This window comes from Pseudorca crassidens, chromosome 10 (assembly GCF_039906515.1).
Source record: "Pseudorca crassidens isolate mPseCra1 chromosome 10, mPseCra1.hap1, whole genome shotgun sequence".
Taxonomy (NCBI): Eukaryota; Metazoa; Chordata; class Mammalia; order Artiodactyla; family Delphinidae; genus Pseudorca; species Pseudorca crassidens.
In genome coordinates this window covers 73900712-73918655 of record NC_090305.1, presented here as the reverse complement: position 1 = coordinate 73918655, position 17944 = coordinate 73900712, and the positions used below count along the sequence as shown (strand labels likewise).

At 53.2% G+C, this 17944-nt stretch overlaps 1 protein-coding gene across 11 annotated transcripts in view; it reads left to right on the top strand.

Annotated features, from left to right (window-relative positions):
* Positions 1 to 17944, top strand: part of WNT5A (Wnt family member 5A) — a 42857-nt gene that overhangs the window by 18713 nt on the left and 6200 nt on the right. For 4 of the 11 annotated variants that reach the window (XM_067754800.1, XM_067754801.1, XM_067754802.1 and 1 more), the window contains 3 exons: positions 4560 to 4693; positions 5949 to 6199; positions 10594 to 10886. In XM_067754800.1, the coding sequence (XP_067610901.1) occupies positions 4560 to 4693; positions 5949 to 6199; positions 10594 to 10886 (678 nt within the window). The other 7 variants (XM_067754809.1, XM_067754808.1, XM_067754810.1 and 4 more) reach the window with 7 other exon arrangements.

Here is a 17944-nt window from a genome sequence, read left to right as displayed (position 1 = left end):
GAGTTCCGAGGGGCCAAAGCTGAAAGAAAGCGCGCAGGCGATGGGAGGCAGTGGAAATTGTGTGTCCGAGTGTGTGGATCTGTGCCCTGCGTGTTTTGGGGCGGAGTAGAAGGTCAGTTGTTCTCGGGTCTTGGATATACTAGCCTTACTTAGCCAGGCCCGTCTCCACAAAGGAAGACCCTGCCCAGGAGGCCCAGCCAGAGTCCCTTGCTTTTCCCTCCGCTCAGCGGAGCTCCCCGGTGCACAAGGGGTTAGTACGGTGCGCCAGACCTCAGCTAGTCCTGAAGTCTTTTTCTTCCTCGCTGTGCGGTACCGGCTGCCCCCTGTTGGCTGCCTTGAGGTAGGACGTCTTGGAGTCTCGGTTCTTTGGGCCGGCGGGCAGCTGCTCGCCTCTTCCTCCCACCTCTGGCTCTGCAAGCACATCCCTTCAGATCACCAGGTCCCACTCTCCCAGGAGGGGCCCTCGGAGGCCCCCAGAGGCCAAGCTGCACTGGGCGGCTGCGTTAATAAGGAAGGGGCCAAGGGTGCGACGCAGCAAATGGGGCTCGGGCAAGTGGAAGGAGGATTGGTACCGCTTCTCCAGGGCATAGCAAGGAACAGGAGCGTCACCCTAGGAAGTCTCTGGTCTGGCCTTGGCGCTCTCACCAGTTTTCCCTGTGGTCCAGGACAAGTGGTGCTTTCTCTCCCTCTCGGTCTGTTTCTTGTCTATTAAAAAGTGGAGTTGAAACTGCCTCTGAAGACTGGGGGTTGAAGTGTTCTTTAATTTTCTTTCTCCTTCTGCCGACAAACAGCTCTTCTGGACAGAGTTGAGAGCCTGTGGCTAGAGAGAGCTAGACATCTTGTGTGGGAAGGTGGAAGTGGCATCTGTGTGTGTGTGAGAGAGAGAGAGACAGAGAGACAGAGAGAGAGTTGTCTTGCAGTCTGGAGAGCCTTGTCTGGGGATGGATGAGGTGAGGCAAGGAACAGAACTAGACTTGGCCACCGTTCTTCCCTTGGATATGCCCTGTTACCGGACCTGGTGTCAGTTCTGAGACAGGGCAATCAGAGGCTGCACACCTTCCTTGCACTGATTTGGGCTCAAGGAGCTCCCTCCTCCACCTCCTCTCTCCTCCGCTCCACACAGCCCCCGCCCCCCCCCCCCCCCCCAGCACTCAGCGCTGGGGACACTTCCCGAGGCACCCTTGGCGGAGCTCTGGCTCCTTGTCTGCTCCCCCTAAGCGGACCTCCTTTCAGCCCATCATCCCCTCCTGCTTCTCACAGTGGCGTTCCCCTGGGCAGGACGCCCCAATTTTGTGGCTGCCACTGATTTTTCTTCTGCAATTTTCGCCGTCTCTTTCCTTGCTTTCAGGAGAGATCGCAGGTGGGGGGGAAAACAAAATTTATCTCCCACTAAGAGCTGGGATTCTTGGGGTTTCCTGTGCTTTTCGCCAGCGCGAGCCCAGGTCAATCTAATTTCTTCCTCCCAGTTTCTCCATCATTTCCGCTCCCAGAGACTGGGGGTGGGGGCTGAGGGTGGAGGTGGCAGGGGATACCCAGATCAAGTGAGGTAGCGCCGTCGGCCGAGGGTCCAGAATCTTCGCCCTCCCTCCGGGGAATTTCGTTTTAGTGGCCTCCGGCCTCGGACTTGGGTGCCGCGCGAGTTTGCGCGTGCGTTCCGAAGCTTTCTGCTGCCCCAAACGTCCTCTGAACTAGTGTGACGGATTTCTCTCTCCCTCTCTCTCTCTCTCTCTCTCTCTCTCAAGAAGGGTTATGGATCTGTTCTGAGGCTGGAAACAAGGGCGTGCGAACGAACGCCCTACCCCCACCTCACTCCTCCCCTGTGCTTGAACCTCTCAAATGCCCGCAACCCTCCTACTTGTCGCACACTAGGAAGAGATTCCAAGGATCCTTACAAAGTCGGTTTCCTTGGGCTCTGAAATTGTTCAAAAACTTTTAGTCCGTTCTTTGGTAAACTCAGCTTCTCCCCCAGAACTTTTGTTTTACCCTCGGTGTTAACAGTCTCCGGAGAGGTCTTATTCGTACTCTTTTCGGATCAGATCTCTTGGCAAACAGGCAGGGACGTTCACCCTACAGAGTAGATGTATTAGTGAGTTTGCTGTGGGTTCCTTGTCTTTCAAACTTGTGGGGCCTTTTCTGGGTTGCGCGGGGATTGGAGCGGGAAGAGGACCAAGGTGTTTCCGGCCAAGCACGCGGGGTTAAGTGGAGACGCGACTCGCGGGGCTCTCCTGCCGGATCCCCTTTGGGACACCTCCGGCCTACCCCCAGCCTGGCGCTTAGAGACCCGAGTCGCACAAACCAAATGGCCCGCTCCCAGGTGGCCCCCATTCTGTGAACGAGTGGACTCGCCCCGGGGTCGTCGGGCCGAGAGTGGGTTCGGTTTGTGTGGCTTCGCCTCTAACAAAGAGATCCGCAGTAATCCGCCGAATCTGTTACCAATTTCTCCACTGCCCGCTCCCCGCCCCACGCGCCCCGCCCGTCGGGAAGCTCGGAAAGTGCGCGCGGCCCGCAGCGATCTCTGCCGCCTCCTTGGAAGCACGTCGGAGCGTGTGTGTCTGTGGACGAGTGAGTGTGTGAATGTGCGTGAGTGTGTGTATGAATGTGTGCGCGCGCGGTCCTGGCCGCCGCTGGGGAGAGGAGACTTCGCAGCCTGGGCCGCGCGCGAAGGCAGCCCTCGCAACCAACCCCCTCCCCTGGAGGAAACTTGACACTTGGGGCGGGGGTGGGGAGGAAGACGGAGCCTTCTCTCTGCTGGGCTGGGGAAACCCCAGGTTTCTATTCTCCGGGATGCTCCCCGGGCTTTGCGGCGTTTTAGGGACGAGTGGGACACAGGCGCGGAGCCCTGGGTAGCGGGCACTGGGACCACATAAGCATTTCCTCTCGAGGAGCCCCAAGGAGTCTGGGCCAAAAGGGCGGCTGGCAGGGAAAAGCTGTGGCGCGCTCCCGAGCCCCTTCGCGTTTCCACGGCTGCCTAGGTTCCCTCGATCTCTTTTCCGGCGCAGGTTCCAGGCCAGGCCGTTCTGCCGCCTGGAGGAGGCTCACCTTCCCTTTTCCGAGGAAGGGGCTCCCTCGGGGGTTGCGGGCGGCGCAGCGCGGCCGGGTTACCCTTATCAGAGATGTAAAAGGGGATTTTGGAAACCCGCTCCTCCCACCCGCACCCTCCACCGCCTCGCTCCGCCGCCGCCTACAGGTGGAGAAGTCACCAGTGGGGAGGACGGCAGCGGAAGCTTCCAAGGCCGCCCCCTGCCTCCGAAATTCTTCACGACGCGAACCTTCGCCGCCAAGGGCCCTGGCGCCCTGGAATGCAGGGACTCAGCTGAGGCGCGGGAGCATCTCTGGCCCCGCCGGCGGGGGCTCACTCGCACCGGCTCTGGCCTCGCCTTGGACCCTCACCTTTCGGGACTGACCCAACCAAGTCTGAATTGGGCTGGAGGGTGGGGTAGCGCTGTTCCAGGACCAGGCTCACGGTGTCGCGATAGAGAGATGGTCAACTCCAGACCCGGACCAAAGGAAACTGGAGCCCCTCTTGGCTTCCTTTCCCCTTTCTCCGTGGCAGCTGCCAGGAGTGGAGATCGGAGGGGGGCGGTAGGGGGAGTGAGAAAATCAGAATTTGGGGGAGGGTTGCGGGGAGGGCCGAGGGATCCCGTCTCTCGGGACAGCGGGACCCAGACCTCCTTCTTTCCTCTGGGGTATATCCCTTCTCTGGGGTACACTGAGTCCAAGGAGGAGGCCGAAGGCAGGGGAGAGGGCATTGTTTTCCGCTTTCCTTGGTTGGGAGAGCAGCTCGCTCTCCCCCTTATCCCCTGTGCCCCCCCATCTCCTTCTCCCCCCTCCCGTCTGGCTGAAGAGCGTTCTAAGGAAACCCGGGCTGCCCTTCCCCCTCTGGAAGTGGCTGGCCCCAAAGCGGGCCGTAAACTGATTATGAAACAGACGATGTTAATTCGGAGCCGCATTTCCCAGCTGGGCACTCGCGCGCGCGCTGCTCCCGGGGGCCTCGCCCCCCACCCCTTGCCCTCCCCCCCCACCGCGTGCTGCCCCCACCCCCCACCCCGGCCACTCCGCCTCCTCCGCAGCCGCCGGCGGCGCGATCCTCTTGCCTTTGCGCTCCTCTCGCCCATGGAATTAATTCCGGCTCCACTTGTTGCTCTGCCCAGGTCGGGGAGCGGACGAGGGTGGCAGCGGGTTCCTGAGTGAATTCCCGAGGAGGGACTCAGCGCAGCGCGAACTAGAGGGGAGCGAGGGGGTGCGGGACGTGAGCAAGCAGGAAGGAGGCAGCGCCTGGCACCGGGGTTTTGACTCAACAGCATTGAGACATGTTTGTAATCGCTGGCGTGCCCCGCGCGCAGGATCCCAGCGAAATCAGATTTCCTGGTGAGGTTGCGTGGGTGGATTAATTTGGAAAAAGAAACTGCCTATATCTTGCCATCAAAAAACTCACGGAGGAGAAGCGCAGTCAATCAGCAGTAAACTTAAGAGACCCCGGATGCTTCCGTTGTTTAAACTTGTATGCTTGAAAATTATCTGAGAGGCAATAAACATCTGCTCCTTTCTTCCCTCTCCAGAAGTCGATTGGAATATTAAGCCCAGGAGTTGCTTTGGGGACGGCTGGAAGGGCAATGTCTTCCAAGTTCTTCCTAATGGCTTTGGCCATATTTATCTCCTTCGCCCAGGTCGTAATAGAAGGCAATTCTTGGTGGTAAGTTTTTCTATGTGCATACTCTTTTATTTAAAGATTCGTTTGTATAATGCTGCAGTATTTAAAGCTGAGTCGTGAGTTTGGGTGCATTTATCTAATACATATATATATATATATATATCTTATACAGGTATATATATACATATATATGTATCTTTAAATCAAAACATTTTTAAATTTGCTAATGCTTTGAAGCTTATCTTTAGCTCCATAGGGAATCAGAACCTATAAATTCAGACCTTTTTCTATGAGGTCCTTGTTCAGAGGTATGCTTGTAGGACATCATGTAATAAAGGGGAACCGAAATTCACTTCTCTAATAATTGTAAGCCTATCTATAAAATTTACTTTTTGCCACCTCGAGGCAGTAAAAGTGAGTTCCAGCGTTTATTTTCTGTCACTTGAGGTTATTAACCTTCAGGGTCTGAGGTAGGCAGAGTTGTAGGAAGACAGCTAACCTCCAAGTGGGTATTTGGGGCTTGAAATTTGATCAAAAGGAGGTCAACTTGAAGTAGTCGAATGTCCCTAAACGAGGGTTTCTTGCCGTCAGGGGCCTTGAAGATAGACTGCAGTATATCCAGGGGATTATTTTTGACGGCGTTCTGGATATTTTTTCGCTGTAAATGAACAGCATTTTTCTGACTGTCAAACACGACTTCTGTTCACTGGATACCCTGTCTTGGGTCTTTCACAATCACATAAGGAGCCCTTTTAAAATGTCCGGAACGGGCTGAATTTTTCTTCGGTAGGACAAGTATTCTTCAGTACACTTGTCCTACTGTTCTTCCATCAGTCAAAAGGAACTGCTATCTATCTCCTACCCGTGTCTAATTGTGTCTACTTTCGGCATTCATACATTTTTCAAGGCAGATCGGTCCAGTTTGTGGGGCAAAGTGAGTCATTTTCTTTAATGTCAGAGGCCCGTACCCCAAACTGCCACTTCCCCCTTCTCTGGTGTGGATTTCAGAATTCTGTGAAATTCTGCTTCAGGTATATGGCGGCGAGGGGCAAGGAAGGGAGTGAAAACTCTAACGGAGGAGCCAGATGGCGGGATGGGGACTACACAATACCTCTGTTTTCTGAGTGGAGTTTAAACAGAGGAGTTTTATGAAGCCCTTCTCATACTTTGTCATGAGGACAAGCAGGAGAGAAAAAGCATCTGTGTGCTTAAAACTATGTATTGCTGACATGTTTTCAGGGGGCCCACCTTGAGAGTTCACGTAAATCTTGAATGCACATCTCCCCCCGTTTTTTAGGTCGCTAGGTATGAATAACCCTGTTCAGATGTCAGAAGTATATATCATAGGAGCACAGCCTCTGTGCAGCCAACTGGCAGGACTTTCTCAAGGACAGAAGAAACTATGCCACTTGTATCAGGACCACATGCAGTACATCGGAGAGGGCGCAAAGACAGGCATCAAAGAATGCCAGTATCAGTTCCGACACCGGAGGTGGAACTGCAGCACCGTGGATAACACCTCAGTCTTCGGCAGGGTCATGCAGATAGGTAGGAAACCATTTAATGTATTTTTAAATATGTAGAAACTTTTCTCCTAGGAGGAGTCTTTAGTGTTACTTACAAGCTTGATATGGAGGGAGTCTTCCAGCAGGCTGGTGGCTTGGGAATTTTGTCATTATGGCTGTGTGCATGCCTGTCCCCACATCTAATTATAAGTTTTGGACTTCTTGACCCAAATCAGGAGATGGGGGAGGGCATCAAAGACACCTTCATTTTTCTGCACACTTAATTTTTCTAAAAAGCATTTTGTTTAAAATAGTAGTAGCAGAACACTTATTTTGGTCTCTCGAAAGATGAGGAGGAAAGCTGAGTCACTTTAAAGTGGCCCAAGCATCAGACTAAAAACTCATCTTTCTTTCAGAATGCTGGATGTGTTGGAAGTAAACAAGGTTTCAATTTTCCTAATATAGATATTATTTCCTAAGGCTATCAAGATGGATATATGTTAAAGGCTTTATTTTTAGTCCCAGAAAGAAGTTTAATCAGATGTGATCCAATTTACATTTGCGATGTTGGCCATTGATGATATAAAGGCACGTGCTTCAGATCTCAGCCTAGAAACTTTAAAAAGTTTTAACGTACGGCTCACGGTCCAGTGCTTTATTTTTAAATGTGTTGTTGAACTTGCTATTCCATTCAGGGAGGAGGTGGCGTTAAAACTGGGCTAAAGGCAAAGAATTTGGCACATCAGTTTGCCTCTGGTTTGGTTGAATAGCATAGGCTACAGTCTGACAGATGTGGTCCTGTGTTTCCTAGTGAATATTTTCGGTCTCTCTTTACTTTTATGCAAACAAGCCTGTGTAATTAATATGACTGCAGTGACTCCTAAAATAAGCAATTTATCAAAGCAATTAACTATTTATACTGACTGAAGATAAAAAGTTGGCTTAATGTCCATCATGGACGGATAAAACGCTTTTTTAAAAACCCTGAAAAGTGCATTCATTGAGAACAAAAAAGAGTTGTCAGTGGATGTTTGAGCCAAGCGGCTTCATAAACTAAAATAATACAGGACTGGAAGCTGTTCCTCTAATTGAATGGGAAAATGGTCTGCAGCCTCAGCCTGCAGAGTTTCATAGGGCTTTGTCCTTCCTGTTAATGATTAAAATGTGCTAATGTATGTACTGGGCTCTGACTCTAGGAGTTAAGCTTCAGGAACACCGGAGTTTTCCCCGATTATGGGCTGCCTTATGTAGTTAACTGGCAGTGTAGTGAAGATGATTGAATTCTGCTGCATTTTGATATTGTGAGTGACCCAAAAACTTTTTTTTTGGCTGTATCAGAATGGTGACCTGTCAGCTTTCCCCCCCCCCCCGTCACCTTTGCCTTATATGTTCCCCCTATCTATCTGCCTTCCTCTCACACTAAACTATGGGAGTGGCTTTTCACATGTATATGAGTTAGTGAAAATCATACACCTCCGATGGCAACAAGGAAGGAAGACAGCAGTTGGAACTGTTTTTCTGGGTAGTCACTGGAGCACAGCTTTAAGATCCTCTTCCTGCGTAGTCTGTTTTGGGCCAACATGTTCAGAATAAGCTATCATTTGCTAAGTGGATTTGAGTTCTGCTGAAGATTTATTTAAAATGTGGTCCAAGACTCAAAGAGCCTGCTTCCTCAGGGAGCAAGCAGAACCCTTGGTACAAAGGCCTGTATTTAATTGTCCCCTGGAAGTCGACTCTCTGGTCCTCAGCTGTGTGGCACTGTCTAGGTTGAATCGAACTGGGCGGGAGTGGAACCTTGTGGCGGCCTCAGAGGAGGGAGCCCTCCTAGATCCTATTAGCAAGTCACAGAGGCCCTGGGAGCACCCTGCCCAAGGATCCTCAGGTGTCCAAGGTCTCAGAGCAGAAAGCTACTGCTGGGTGGCTTTCGGGTGAACGCAGACAGAGCCTTTAAAAAAAAAAGAGAGATGGAGGGAAGAAAAATCAGAATAGATTTTTATGGAAGAGAAACATGGACCCCACACCAATAGTGGAAAAGTTACTTAGCTTTCACTTTTCTATTTAACGGTATGTTGGAAGAGAATGAGCTAAGGGAAAATTTAAAACACCTTTGATGCTAGGTGTGTGGGTGCCCCACTCCAGAGCACTTAGTACAGCAGGGACATGGAGGCCAGTTCCTGTCCCTGAGAATCTGACCCTGTGATGGGGCCAGTGTCTGACTCAGGCTGCCACCCCCAACCCCTTACCTCCTTTCTCAAGGCCAGTCCAGGCGCTGTACACCATCGCCTCATAAAGGCCCCACTCTTCATTGTGGAAGCTTTCTCGTTTTTTCATCACGCTAGCCTTTCCTTCCAGCTTTTGTCTCTGTCTCATCTTTGTCTCCATGCTGTGAAAAGATGTATAAGAAAGGCGCCATTTTTAAGGAGGGTGAGAATAGGAGTAGATGCAGATTTCACAGGGAGGGAGCTGTAACTGGACCAGCAGTGTTCCATCCAGGATGACTGTATCCACAGGCTTTAGCCAAAGAGCACTTTGCAAGCTGACGTTTCCCTGCAATGACCAGTTAGCTTAGAGATTTCTACCAGGTTTGTATTCTGGGGCCAAAAAAGGATACGTTCAAGATAGACTTATGAAAATAGCAGCATTATTGTGTTTTACGTAAAAGCCCTTTTGTGCTCTATATATACAGGAGTGGTTTATTTTCTCTGTCTCCAGAGGATTGTTTTTCTCTCTCTTCCTCAGACTACCTCTTTATTCTACAAGTCTCCCGTCCAGGGACACAGCATTTTCTATATTATCAGCGTTAATCCTCAAATCACTCCCTAGAATCTGTCTGCTCTCCTCATTTCTCTCCACTCCCTTGCTGTTCTCTGCCTTGCCAATTCAGGCTAGGTAGCTGTAACACCCCCCCCACGCCGCACCCCCCCCCCCCCAACAGGAACTTCCTGGATCCTCCTGTCAACCACCGGTACAGTCCTCAAGTTATTCATTTTTTAAAATGTGGGAGGGAAGCTCTGGTAAATCAGAACCATCACTATTCCTGGAAGGGAGATCACAAATGGCTGTGGATTGAAGTGTGGAGCAGAAGTCCAAGAAAAGGGCAGCCTGGGGGACACTTGCCTGGGCAGAGCCGTCTTCCTGCAGGATGGTTGGGGCTGAGTCCCGTTGTCAGCTGTTCTTGTGCTCTCCCCCCTTGTCCACCCCCCCCCCCAAAAGAAAAAGATTGTTAGCAAGCTCTTTAAGTATAGGAGCAACCGTTTCCGGTAAAGAGATTCTAGTGCCAGAAGGGGCCCTTTTTTTCCCTAGGCATCTAGTTCAATACCCTTAATTTTATAGTTGAGGAAACTAAGGAACCCCCTCATCTTGCCCCCCCTTCCACCCCTCCACCCCAGGTCCAGCTTCAGCTGGCCGGGTGTTAACCCTCTCTCTCTCATAGGACAATACTTTAAGTGACTTCTTGTTACATGTGGAAATGTCTCCACATGCAAGTGGAGATGGAGGTAGTCTATGGTTACCTCTTGTTTTGTCCTTACACATAGGGCTCCTATAGAACCGTTTGACAGGGAGATACTCTTTACACGTTTTAGGGAAGGAGAGAACTTCTTTCCTCTAGGCCTGTATATTCTTTACAAGTTTGGGGAAGAAGAACCTTTTTATTTTTGTTCCTCCTTTTTGCTGTTATCCTAACACTTGGAGTCAGAGGCTGCTGGGGAGCTGCAGAAGTGACACTAAGGAACCGTGGGCTGTTTTAAAAGTAGACACTCACCTACGTGAGTGAGAAGTGTCAGCCCGGTCAGCTTGGGGTTTGAGAAGAGGCGAGTTTCATTTAAAACTCTCTAGGGACCAGTTTAGAAACGTCCTCTGGGAAAGTCAGGAGCCTTGTTCTGAGACAGGCTAGATGCTGTGGATGGAGGATGGGAAAGACGGGTTTCAACCACCGAGGCCGCAGGGAGTGGGGAGGGGCTGCTGCAGGGGCTCTAAGCCCTGCAGCTCCCAGGCTCCTGCCCTGTAGGTAACTCAGAATGAAAATAATACCAAACATTAAAATAAGTGTAAGGAAGTCTACCCCAAGTCTACGTTTCCCTCAGTGACTTCTTTCATGGGCATTTTGGAAAATAAGTTTGGAATATTTTCGTAAGAGGTGTAGAGAAAACTCAGGCCAGCACTGCTTAGAATCCTGCCTTGGGCTCTTAAGTGTCAGAGCAGAGGTACCAGGGATGCTACTCCTTTGTCATGTGTCGCTTCTACGTGTGTGGGGGGAATGTCTCCCGCCTTCCCCCGGGGGGGGGGGGGCGCGGAGGCTCAGGGCCTCCTTGTTCCCCAGCCAGGAGCGGGGGCTCGGCGGTGTGCCAGCCGGTCCCCCGCCACCCGCCCTCTGCGGCACTGCCCCGGCCGGGGCTGCGGAGCGCGGGGCGCCCACTCACCCGTCCTCGCCCGCAGGCAGCCGCGAGACGGCCTTCACGTACGCCGTGAGCGCCGCGGGGGTGGTCAACGCCATGAGCCGCGCCTGCCGCGAGGGCGAGCTGTCCACCTGTGGCTGCAGCCGCGCCGCGCGCCCCAAGGACCTGCCGCGGGACTGGCTGTGGGGCGGCTGCGGCGACAACATCGACTACGGCTACCGCTTCGCCAAGGAGTTCGTGGACGCGCGCGAGCGGGAGCGCATCCACGCCAAGGGCTCCTATGAGAGCGCGCGCATCCTCATGAACCTGCACAACAACGAGGCCGGCCGCAGGGTGAGCATCCCCGCCGCCGCGTCCCTCCTGGGGGCGGGCGGTGCTGTGCTCCACTCTCCGTTTCTCTCTCTGTCTCTGCGTCTGGGTCTCCCTCTCTTCCCGTCTCTGCCTCCCGTCCTAGCTTTGCCGGTCTCTCCCCGCCTCTCACTGCTGCTCTCTTTCCACTCTCCCCCCACCCCCTCCCCAAGCAGCTACACACAGGCCTCCCTGGAGAGGGGTGGACACCCCAGAAAGGCCTCCTGGAGGGGAAGCATCCCGCCTTGGCCCCCTCCAGCCAAGGTGCTCCCGACCTGGCCTGAGAAAGAGCTTTCTTTGCCTTTGTAGTTGGTCCACAGTAGGGCTGGCCAGGCCAGCTCACCAATAAAAATGTTCCTGACGTTCGCTGCCCTCCGCCCGGGATCAAGTTTGTGGCTGGGCTTCAATGGAGGACAGGGGAGTTACTTATGCCAGTAGGTGCCCAGCTCATAAGGCCCTCACCCAAGCTTCCAGGGTTACTTACCTTCCCCGCTGCTTTCTTCGTGCCCCTCCTCGTGTCATTAGATAGCAGGCATGATGGATTCAGGGTTTTTCAGATACACAAGTTCTACCAAAACGAGGAGCATTTTTATCAGACTTGAGTTTTATATAGGTCTGACCAACAGGCCCATCGAGGTGCTCTGGAGAGGGGAGAGCCACTCAGAGGTGTGCAGAGAGATGCTCTGGAGACGTGAGAGAGTGACTCAGAAGTGTGCAGAGAGATGCTCTGGAGAGGAACAGCCACTCAGAAGTGTGCAGAGATGCTCTGGAGACGGGAGAGAGCCACTCAGAAGTGTGTAGAGAGATGCTCTGGAGAGGGGTGAGCCACTCAGAAGTGTGCACAGAGGGCTTCCCTGGAGGCGCAGTTGTTGAGAGTCCGCCTGCTGATGCAGGGGACGTGGGTTCGTGCCCCGGTCCAGGAAGATCCCACATGCCACGGAGCGGCTGGGCCCGTGAGCCATGGCCACTGAGCCTGCGCGTCTGGAGCCTGTGCTCCGCAATGGGAGAGGCCACAACAGTGAGAGGCCCGCGTAGCGCAAAAAAAGAAAAAAAAAAAAAAGGGTGTAGAGAGATGCTCTGGAGAGGGGAGAGCCACTCAGAAGTGTGAAGAGAGATGCTCTTGAGAGGAGAGAGACACTCAGAAATGTGCAGAGAGGGCTTTGGAGAAGGGAGAGAGCCACTCAGAGGTGTGCAGCGAGATGTTCTGGAGAGGGGAGAGAGCCTCTGAGTTTGTGCAAATACGTGCTCTGTAGAGGAGACAGCCACTCAGACGTGTGCACAGAGATGCTCTGGAGAGGGGAGAGCCACTCCGAGGTGTGCATAGAGATCCTCTGGAGAGGGGAGAGCCACTAACACGTGTGCAGACATATGCTCTGGAGAGGGGAGAGCCACTGAGTAGTGTGCAAAGACGTGATCTGCAGAGGGGACAGACACTCAGAAGTGTGCAGAGAGATGCTCTGGAGAGGGGAGACAGCCAGTCAGAGGTGCGCAGAGAGATGTTGTGGAGAGAGGGGAGAGCCAGTCAGAAGTGTGCAGAGAGATGCTCTGGAGAGGGGAGACCCGTGAAGAAGTGTGCAGAGAGGTACTCTGGGAAGGGAGAGAGCCACTGAGTAGTGTGCAAAGACGTGCTCTGGAGAGAGGACAGCCACTCAGAAGTGTGCAGAGAGATGGTCTGGAGAGGGGAGAGAGCCACTCAGAAGTGTGCAGAGAGTTGCTCTTGAGAAGGGAGAGCCACTCAAAGTGTGCAGAGAGGTGCTCTGGAGAGGTAAGAGGCACTCAGAGGTATGCAGAGAGATGCTGTGCAAAGGGGAGATAGCCTCTCCGAGGTGTGCAGAGAGATCCTCTGGAGAGCGGAGAGACAGTCAGAAGTGTGCAGAGATGTGCTCTGGAGAGGGGAGAGAGCCACTCCAAAGTGTGCACAGAGGTTCTCTGGAGAGTGGAGAAACCCACTGAGTAGTGTGCAAAGACGTGCTGTGGAGAGAGGACAGCCACTCAGAAGTGTGCAGAGTGATGCTCTGGAGAGGGGAGAGCCACTCACGAGTGTGCAGAGAGATGTTCTGGAGAGGGGAGAGGTACTCAGAAGTGTGCAGAGAGATGCTCTGGAGAGAGGATAGAGCTACTCAGAAGTGTGCAGAAAGGTGCTCTGGAGAGGGGAGAGAGCCACTCTGAAGTGTGCACAGAGGTTCTCTGAAGAGGGGAGAGAGCCACTGAGTAGTGTTCAAAGATGTGCTCTGGAGAGGGTAGAGCAGTTCAGAAGTGTGCAGGGAGATGCGCTGGAGAGGGGAGCGCCACTAAGAAGTGTGCAGATAAATGCTCTGGAGAGGGTAGAGCCACTCAGAAGTGTGCACAGAGTTGCTCTAAAAAAGGGAGAGAGTCACCCAGAAGTGTGCACAGAGATGCTCTGGAGAGGGGAGAGAGCCACTCACAAGTGTGCAAAGACATGCTGGGGAGAGAGGACAGCCACTCAGAAGTGTGCAGAGAGATGCTCTGGAGAGGGGAGAGAGCCACTCCAAAGTGTGCACAGAGGTTCTCTGGAGAGTGGAGACACCCACTGAGTAGTGTGCAAAGACGTGCTATGAAGAGAGGACAGCCACTCAGAAGTGTGCAGGGGCATGCTCTGGAGAGGGGAGAGCCACAAGTGTGCAGAGAGATGTTCTGGAGAGGGGAGAGGTACTCAGAAGTGTGCAGAGTGATTCTCTGGAGAGGGGAGAGGCACTAAGAAGTGTGCAGAGAGGTGCTCTGGAGAGGGGAGAGAGCCACTCTAGTGTGCACAGTTCTCTGGAGAGGGGAGAGAGCCACTGAGTAGTGTTCAAAGACGTGCTCTGGAGAGGGGAGAGCTATTCAGAAGTGTGCAGAGAGATGCGCTGGAGAGGGGAGAGAGCCACTCAGAAGTGTGCAGAGAGAGGCTCTGGAGAGGGGAGATAGCCTCTCCGAGGTCTGCAGGGAGATCCTCTGGAGAGGGGAGAGCCACGAACACGTGTACAGAGAGATGCTCTGGAGAGGGGAGAGCCACTCCAAAGTGTGCGCAGAGGTTCTCTGGAGAGTGGAGAGACCCACTGAGTAGTGTGCAAAGACGTGCTATGGAGAGAGGACAGCCACTCAGAAGTGTGCAGAGTGATGCTCTGGAGAGGGGAGAGAGCCACTCAGAAGTGTGCAGAGAGATGCTGTGGAGAGGGGAGAGCCACTCAGAAGTGTGCAGAGAGGTCCTCTGGAGAGGGGAGAGAGCCCCTCAGAATTGTCCGGAGAGATGATCTGGAAAGGGGAGAGAGCCACTCAGAAGTGTGCAGAGAGATGCGCTGGAGAGGGGACAGCTGCTCAGAAGTGTGCAGAGAAATGCTCTTAAGAGGGGAGAGCCACTCGGAAGTGTGTAGAGAGATGCTGTGCAGAGGGGAGAGGCACTAGGAACTGTGCCGAGAGATTCTCTGGAGAAGGGAGAGAGCTACTCAGAAGTGTGCGGACAGGTGCTCTGGAGAGGGGAGAGGTACTCAGAAGTGTGCAGAGAGATGCTCTGGAAAGGGGAGACAGCCACTCAGAGGTGTGCAGAGAGACTTTCTGGAGAGGCGAGAGAGCCACTGAGTAGTGTGCAAAGACGAGCTCTGGAGAAGGGACAGCCACTCAGAAGTGTGCAGAGAGATGCTCTGGAAGGAGGAGAGGGCCACTGAGAAGTGTGCAGAGAGGTGGTCTGGAGGGGTGACAGAGCCACTGAGCAGTGTGCAAAGTCCTGCTCTGGAGAGGTGACAGCCACTCAGAGGTGTGCACAGAGATGCTCTGGAGACGGGCGAGCCACTTGACCTGTGCAGAGCGATGATCTGGAGAGGGGAGAGCCACTCAGAGGTGTGCAGAGAGATGCTCTGGAGAGGGGAGAGAGCCACTCAGAAGTGAACAGAGACATGCTGTTGAGAGGGGAGTGCCCCTCAGAAGTGTGCAGAGAGATGCTCTGGAGAGGGGTGAGCCACTCAGAATTGTGCAGAGCGGGCTTACCTGGTGGCACAGTGGTTGAGAGTCTGCCTACTGATGTAGGGGACACGGGTTCGTGCCCCGGTCTGGGAAGATTCCACATGCCGCGGAGCGACTGGGCCCGTGAGCCATGGCCGCTGAGCCTGCGCGTCCTGAGTCTGTGCTGCACAACGGGAGAGGCCGCAATAGTGAGAGGCCCGCGTACCACAAAAAAACAAAACAACAAAAAACAAAATGAAAACAACTGCAAAAAAAATGAAGTGTGGACAGAGATGCTCTGGAGAGGGGAGAGAGCCACTCAGAGGTGCAGAGAGATGCTCTGGAGAGCGGAGAGAGCCACTCAGAAGTGTGCAGAGAGGTGCTCGGGATAGGGAGGAGAGCCACTGAGGAATGTGCAAAGATGTGCTCTGGAGAGGGGACAGAAACTCAGAAGTTGCAGAGAGATGCTCTGGAGAGGGGAGAGAGGCACTCAGATGTGTGCAGATAGGTGCTCTGGAGAGGGGTGAGCCACTCAGAAGTGTGCAGAGAGGGCTTCCCTGGTGGCGCAGTGGTTGAGAGTCCGCCTGCCGATGCAGGGGACACGCGTTTGTGCCCCGGTCCGGGAAGATCCCATATGCCGCGGAGCGGCTGGGCCCGTGAGCCATGGCCGCTGAGCCTGCGCGTCCAGAGCCTGTGCTCCGCAACGGGAGAGGCCGCAACAGTGAGAGGCCCGCGTACCGCAAAAAACTAAAACAAAACAAAAAAACAAAACAAAAACAACACCAAAAAAATGAAGTGTGGACAGAGATGCTCTGGAGAGGGGAGAGCACCACTCAGAAGTGTGCAGAGAGATGTGCTGGAGAGGGGAGTGCCACTCTGAAGTGTGCAGAGATGGCTCACCTGGTGGCGCAGTGGTGGAGAGTCTGCCTTCCGATGCAGGGGACACGGGTTCGTGCCCAGGTCCTGGAAGATCCCACATGCCGCGGAGCGGCTGGGCCCATGAGCCATGGCCGCTGAGCCTTTGCATCCAGAGCCCATGCTCCGCAACGGGAGAGGGTACAACAGTGAGAGGCCCGCGTAGCACAAAAAAAGAAAAAAAAATAAGTGTGCAGAGAGGTGCTCTGGAGAGGGCAGTACCACTCAGAATTGTGCAGAGAGATGCTCTGGAAAGGTGAGAGAGCCACTGAGAAATTTGCAGAGAGGTGCTCTGGAGAGGGGAGAGAGCCACTGGGTAGTGTGCAAAGACGTGCTCTGGAGAGGGGACAGCCACTCAGAAGTGTGGAGAGAGATGCTCTGGAGAGGGCAGAGAGCCACTCAGAGGTGTGCAAAGACATGCTCTGGAGAGGGCAGAGAGCCACTCAGAGGTGTGCAGAGAGATGCTCTGGAGAGGGCAGAGAGCCACTCAGAGGTGTGCAGAGAGATGCTCTGGGGAGGGGAGAGAGCCACTCAGTAGTATGCAGAGAGGAAATCCTTGCCAGGTAGCCCCAGTCTCCCGGTTTCATTCTTTCCTTCCCCTGATGCGGATGTGAAAGGCTCGCCCACAATCGTTAAAAAAGACCCTTTTTTCCTGTGGTTAAACACATGGCACTTTATGGCTGCTTTATAATGAAGGGGTGAAAACTTTTCCTAACTTTGGCAGCACTGAAAACCAGAGCCATTATTTTTTCACAGAACCCAAGGTAAATGCCAGGAACTTTCTGGTCAGAGATTTCAGTCTTCTGTATTTTGGGGTGAGGAAAAGGGACGATAATCACAGAGTGAAGCTAGAGGCCTGGAAGGAGCCTTTGGGCCCCTCATCCACACCCCCTCACTTAAAAACTGGGAAACTGAGGCTGGAGAACCACTTCAAGCCCGTGGGGAGAATTAGTGGATTGACCTGTAAGCCCAGGCGCTTTTTTTTTTAATGAAACTAATGCGTCACAGCTCGAGGGTAAAGGGCCATAGTTTTGGGGATTAAAGAAATCTAGGTTAAAATCCCTTTCCGTCTGTTCGTTCCTGAGCCTCCGTTTCCCCATTTGCACATCTGTTAAATGGGCGTTAGCTATCACTTGGGGTTGCTGTAGGACTCACTGGCATCACATAGTAGATTGTACCTTATTACCAATACTTCACCATTTCTGACATCCAATTTCATAAGGTTCAATTGAAGGGCTGAGGTAAGTGCTTGATAAATGATAGCTTAGTTACTGGAAGCAAAGGACTTCGGGAAGCCAAAGATTATCTAGATCATTCCAGCTAACCCATTTCTTCTCAAGTTTGATCTTAACTATTTGGGGGGGGGGCGGTTCTCAGGGAAAGACTAAACTCTGGAGAATTTCATGTGGTGCCTTGAGGGGCCAGGTAGTTGCTCCAGGTGAGTGCGGCCCCTCCTTTCCGAGGCCGCCCGTTGCCGTGGTGCTGGCAGTGTGCGTGGACTCACGCCCCACGGCAGCCGACCCGCGCCATGGAGTGGGCATGCCAGTCCCGCTCTCTCTGGGGCCCTAGGACTTTGGTCTTGCCCTCATCAGGGACACATCACCTTACGCTGCATGCCGGGTGCCCAGCTTCTCAGACCAGAAACGCTTCCAGGACAGGTATGGCTGACCCTTCTGTGCCCCACTCTGCCCGTTTGGTGCTTTCATCCATCTTTGTGGATCTCTTCGACTTCCCTCATGGAGAGATCCTTAGGGGCTTACAGCAACCAAGAAGAGATGGTCAAGGGATTTCCAGGTGGAGAGAGGGGATTTTGGAGAGTGGGAAAAGCCCCTTCAATAGAATTTCATTTAACCTTTGGATTTTTAACTAGGGGGAGTGTTTTTGGAAATTTTATAATTGGAGCAATGAACTGTGCTTGGATTCTGGTGGGTGAGATTACTGGGAAGACAGTTTTTCTGCGGGGTAGTGGGGGTGGGAGGAGGAAAGTTAGACACTGTACCAGGAAATCGTGTTAGAATCTCCTTGGGACATTAGCTTTTGATTTTCCTCAAAGGGGAGCGAAGGTTACATAGAAGGGTTTGCAAAACCCTTCTGCAGACTAGCGGGACTGAAACACTTCATATCAAGGGAGTACACTTCAGCTCCCCTTGTAAGAAAGCCCCTTATGCATCCCTGGAGGGAGAAGGTAGCTG